The sequence below is a fragment of the Microcaecilia unicolor genome, chromosome 2 (genome assembly GCF_901765095.1).
Source record: "Microcaecilia unicolor chromosome 2, aMicUni1.1, whole genome shotgun sequence".
NCBI lineage: Eukaryota > Metazoa > Chordata > Amphibia > Gymnophiona > Siphonopidae > Microcaecilia > Microcaecilia unicolor.
In genome coordinates this window covers 571648616-571654615 of record NC_044032.1, presented here as the reverse complement: position 1 = coordinate 571654615, position 6000 = coordinate 571648616, and the positions used below count along the sequence as shown (strand labels likewise).

At 44.5% G+C, this 6000-nt stretch overlaps 1 protein-coding gene across 1 annotated transcript in view; it reads left to right on the top strand.

The window, feature by feature from the left end:
- Positions 1-395: 395 nt before the first annotated feature.
- LOC115461567 (cytochrome P450 4V2) overlaps positions 396-6000 on the top strand; it is a 170193-nt gene continuing 164588 nt past the window's right edge. The window contains exon 1 of the mRNA XM_030191477.1: positions 396-671. Within this exon, the coding sequence (XP_030047337.1) occupies positions 476-671 (196 nt within the window). The 5' untranslated portion in view covers positions 396-475. The remainder of the gene's footprint in view (positions 672-6000) is intronic.

The following is a 6000-nucleotide window of genomic DNA, read 5'->3' as shown; positions in this document are numbered from 1 at the left end:
AAAAAAAATAAGTTGAACTGACACGGCTACCACGCCACTTTACTCAAGAGTTTTCCAGTAAAGTGTGCACTGCCTGGCACGTGCAGTTGCTTCTAATGTCAGTCAGACCCTTAGTTCTATTCAGTTCTTTCTCTTTCCCCACGGTCGGGAACGTCAACTCTGTAAATAAAGCACACAGGCTTTTGCGAAGGTGAACCGAGAAGTAGCATACCAGAACCAATCAGAACTTAGGGTTGCTGATTTGCCAATCAGGAACTGATTTATGCAACCAATAGGATGCGGGCAGAGGGGGGCGGATGTTCCATGAGTTCGCCCAATGAAAGAGGAGCATCAGCTGTGCTGTTAAGAAAGTACTATTAAATTGTGATCCGGGGAGCGGGAGGAGGGAGAGAGAGGGTTATGCAGTGAGTGACGCGGTTGCCGGTTAGTCGCCCGTGGAGGGAAACAACTTGCTTAGTAGATCTTAGGGACAGCAATGGTTGCGCAGGACGACATCCAGCTGATGATCCGGTTGGCTGGAACCACCGTGTTCTTCACTCTTTTGGTCTTATTCTCTTTCCCCTTCCTGAGTGACTACATTCGCAAATGGGTGATGCTGAGACCGATCCCTTGTATGGAAAATGCTCTTCCTCTGTTGGGAAATGCTTTACAGATGAAGCCGGCTGGCAAAGGTAACGAATTATTAGTATTGATGTCTTAAGTGCAAACTGTACCAGTATAGATCGTGTATTTAAACCAACCTCTCCTCCTCCCCCATTCTCTATTTCTGTGGATAACACTCTCATCCTTCCTGTCTCATCAGCTCGTAACCTTGGGGTCATCTTCTCTCCTTCCCTGCATGTATTCAACAGACTGCCAAAACCTGTCTTTTCTTTCTCTGTAATATCAGCAAAATTCGCCCTTTCCTTTCTGGGCACACTACCAGAACCCTCATCCACACTCATCACCTCTCGCTTAGACTATTACAACTTGCTTCTCACAGGTCTCCCACTTAGCCATCTCTCTCCTCTTTAATCTGTTCAAAATTCTGCTTCATGACTAATATTCCACCAGTGTCGTTATGCTCATTTTAGCCCTCTCCTCAAGTCACTTCACTGGCTTCCTATCAGTTTCAGCATACAGTTTAAGCTGCATTCACTCTGCAGCTCCTCAGTACCTCTCCACTCTCATCTCTCCCTACATTCTTCCGTTCACTGGATAAATCTCTCTTATCTGCACCCTTCTCCTCCACTGCTAACTCCAGACTCAGTTCCTGTTATCTTGCTGCACCATATGCCTGGAATAGAGTTCCTGAGCCCGTATGTCAAGCTCCATCTCTGGCTGTCTTCAAATCTAAGCTTTTTATGCTGCTTTTAACTCCTAACCCTTATTCACTTGTTCAGAACCCTTATTTTATCATCCTCATTTTAATATTCCCTTATCTCTTGTTTGTCCTGTTTGTCTGTCCTAATTAGATTGTAAGCTCTGTCGAGCAGGGACTGTCTCTTCATGTTCAAGTGTACAGCGCTGCGTACGTCTAGTAGCGCTTTAGAAATGATAAGTAATAGTTGTAGTAGTAAAAAGAAAAAAAATGCACCCGCACTGAACATGTTGAAAAATAAATTGTTTCATTCCTTGACTAAGAAGAAAACAATGTTCACACCGTGATTAAAATATATTTAGCAGACTCCACTATAAACAATGTTGGTTATGGAAACAAAACTATATGGGCTGGCAAAACGCAGATTTTGGGCCAGTCTTTCTATCCATCCCATCCTGGTGCGTTATGAAACTTGCCACAGTCATTTCAATTGGCAGAGTTAGGCACTGTTTGATTCCACACAGCTTGGAATGTATGTTAAAAACCAGGACTGGGCCAGAATCTCCAGTATGGAACTGTGTAACTTGGTATCTGTGGTGGCTATGGCCTTAGGGCGAGGCGACCGCATAGGGCCTCATGCTCAAGGGGGCCCCGCGCGGCGTGCCTGAAGTCGCCCCACCCCGACCACCCGAGCTCCAGTCCCCCCTCCCTTTGGATTTTAAAAGTTACCTCGCGTTGACGTCGGGACGGGTTACAGCGCCGGCAGGTAGCAGCAGCAGTCAGTGAAAAGCGTGCGAGCTGCTCGGTGCTTCCTTTCCCTCGCTCAGTTCTGGTCCCGCCCTTATTTCCTGTAAATGAGGGCGGGACCAGAGCTGAGCGAGGGAAAGGAAGCGCTGAGCAGCTCGCATGCTTTTCACTGACTGCTGCTACCTGCCGACGCTGTAACTTGTCCCGATGTCGACGAGGTAACTTTTAAAATTCAGAGGTAGGAGGGAGGGAGCTGGGTGGGAGGCGGGAGGGGGGCCTTTGGAGCTGGGAGCTGGGCCCTTGGAGGTGGGAGGGGGGCGTTGGAGCTGGGGGCCCTAGGGGGGGGAAGCCCTGGAGCTGGGGGCCCTAGGGGGGAGGGGGCCTTGGAGCTGGGAGGGAGTGGCGGCTTGCCCTGGAGCTAGGGTGGGGCCCCATCAATTTGGTCTGCATAGGACCCCGCACTTGCTAAGACCAACCCTGGCTATGGCCTTCTAGCAATATCTTTACAGTGCACACATGATACAACAGTAGTACATACAGCACCGACCCGGGCGCATGACTGTTCTTTCTTAAAGCAGTACGTGCCCCCTGTCCTAACCTGTTCACTCCCTCATCTAATTTGTAACCTTTCCACTGTGTTTGATATAGGAAGATATTTTGGCAGGTGGAGAGGTATCCAGCTAAGACTCTGTCTCACATTGGCTGTGTCTGTTTTGTCAAACAAAAGCTCTTGCTCAATGACTTATGGTAGTTAACTTGGTTTATATGTGTGTGCTGCTTAGGTCCTACAGCTGGACTTGAACCCTACTCGGTGACATCAGAGAGCACTGCTTTTGCTATCACACCACAGTTCAGAGACAGCTTGTGAGCTTATTAGTTACCTGGCAGCTGTCCACTGTGCATTTGCCATGAACTGACACAAATGTGTGTGTGTGTGTTAAGAGTTGGGAGACTTTAAACGGTATATGTGCTTAGCAGGTTAGTGTTACAGAAGTGGAAATTGGTGAAAGAAATAAGATGTAAATCATATGTACATGCTAGATAGGTACTGTAAAGAACCAATGTGGATATATACGCTAAAAAAACTAGGTGTAAATTTAAGAACATATATTAACGCAGAGAAGTATGTTAAGAAATCAAGGGAATGCCCATACCACGCCTACTCTGGAATGCGCGTAACAACCTTTTCAAATATGCGCATTAGAACCTGGTTGTATTATATAAAATATTGCGCAAAGATATTTATGCTCATACATTCCAATTAATGCACATAAATTCCAATTGATATTTATTAGTGCTTGCTAATCTATTAATGTACGCACATTCTCTATAACTCTGCGCATAACATTGCGCAGAATGTTCGGCATGGTGTATAGAATCTGGGGAAAAAACGTACTGTTTTGGGATCTTGCCAGGTACTTGTAACCTGGATTGACCACTGTTGGAAACAGGATGCTGGACTTGATGGACCTTTGGTCTATCCCAGTATGGCAATACTTATATTCTTATGTGATCAAACGTTGGTGTAGGCTGTTGGAGATCACTTTCAGACTAAAGTAATTGCGAAACCTTGAAACACTCTAGGGGGCCCTTTTACTAAGCAGCGGTAAGTACTAGTGAGTGCATCTTAGCATTTTGCACTCTGTGCTCACTTCCCACATGCTAAAAAATAAAGTTTATTTTTTTTAGCTCTGTGGTGGGTTGGGGGTGGAGAGTAGGCGTGTTCTGCGCTATTCGGTGTAGCTACATTGCCGTGTGCTAACCGATTTAGTGTGTGGTTAGCTCTTGGGCCTTTACAGTCACCAAAATAGGTGTAGTTAAGGGCTCATGCGCTAATAGCCACGCACTAATGGGATAAGTAGCGAATGGCCATTAATAGAGAAAATAAGATTTTTTTTGTCATCTTACCGCTGCAGTAAAAATGGTTTCAGCTTGTAGGAAAGGGTCACAGATTTGATATACTGCCTTTCTGTGGGTATAACCAAAGCAGCTTACATATAGTGTATGCAGGTACTTTTTTCTGTTCCTAGTGGGCTCACAATCTAAGTTTTGTACCTGGGGCAGTGGAGGATTGTAACTTGCTCAGGGTCAGAAGGAGCTGCAATGGGAATCAAACCCAGCTCCCCAGGTTCTGAGCCTACCTCACTAACCATTAGAGTACTTCTCCATGTTAGGGCTACTCCTCTGCCTAAATAAAAGGGATTAGTAAAAGGGCCCTAGGCAAGGGTGAAGTACAATGGGATGTTTTTGATTTTAGAATAAAGACAGCTGCTTGTCCTTTAGATCTTGTGTCTACCTCCTGCTAAACTTCTAAGAGGAACTATAGTTAGCTTTTTACAAGAACTAATTAATGCATCCCTTTGGGAAGGTATATGTGATGCTTCATGAATGCTCTTGATCCCTGGCAACATGGTTTTCAGGCTCCACATCTCCAGAAACTTTGATAGCTGTGCTTCTAAACTTAGTGTTGCATGGTATAAAGAATGTTTGCAAACAAACAAACAGAGCAGATCAGTATAAAAGAAGAAAGTGATAATTTATTGGAAACAATACCTGACGTGGCCAGATATCGCCCACAGGCTGCATCAGGAGTAAACACTAAAATACAAACACAGATTCCAAATTAAATAATAAAGAATTATGATCAAAAATGATAATTAAGAGGACAAAAATTAAAAATTGATAAAAACCCAAATGGTGTAAAACATGTAGATAGGCAAATAGTGCTGGGCAGACTTCTACGGTCTGTGCCCTGAGAATGGCAAGGACAAATCAAGCTCGGGTATACGTATAAAGTATACATACCATGTAAAATGAGTTTATCTTGTTGGGCAGACTGGCCTTCATTTACTATGTTACATACATATAGAAAACAACACTTCAAAAAAGGCATGTGCGGTGTGAACTTGCAGATATGGGGACGTGCACAAGACAAAGACTAGTGAAGTACGGGCATATACCATTGTGTCAGTGACAGTAAATTTACATATAGCAATATACATGCACAAGTGTCAACCTTTAAAAAGTGTCGGTGTCATGATTATTTATTACTTATTTTGTAATTTGTGTTTATATTTTAGTGTTCACTCCTGACGCAGCTTGTGGGTGAAACGTGGCCACGTTGGTTATTTGTTTCCAATAAATTATCACTTTTTTCATTTAAATTGATTTGCTCTGTTTGTTTATTTGCTTTACCTGTTGGCAGATCCTTGTTTATTGTGCTAAAGAATGTTTGTGCTGCTTATCTTTTTGTTTTTTGCTAATATGTCAGCAATCCTTGTTTCTGTGTTACCGTTTTTACTGGTAAGGCTCAAATTTCCTGCGCTGTACTTAACAGTTTGCTGTACTGAACATCAGTAGAACAGTGTGTCGGAACAACTCCCTCGCTGTACTGAACAGCGCTGGAACAGCACGTCAGAAGAACTCCCTACTACTCAAAACTCCTGTACTGTACTGAACAGCGCATTGGAACAACTGCCTCACTATAGTGAACAGTGGTAGAACTGCGCATCAGAACTCCCTCACAATACTGAACAGCGCATCAGAACAGCTCCCTCGCTGTACTGAACAGTGCATCAGAACAACAGCACTAGAACAGTGTGTCAGAACAACTCCCTACTGCTCAAAACTCCTGCACTTTACCGAACAGCGCAACAGAACAACTCCCTCACTGTAGTGAACAGCGCTTGAACTGCACATCAGAACAACTCCCTTGCTGTACTGAACATCGCATCAGAACAACTGCGCTAGAACAGTGTGTCAGAACAACTCCCTACTGCTTAAAACTCCTGCGCTGTACTGAACAGCGCATCAGAACAACAGGCTAGAACACTGCATCAGAACAACTCACTTGCAGAACTGCGCTGGAACTGTGCGTCAGAACAACTCCCTCGCTGTAATGAACAGCGGTAGAACAGTGCGTCGGAACAACAGCGCTAGAACATCGCATCAGA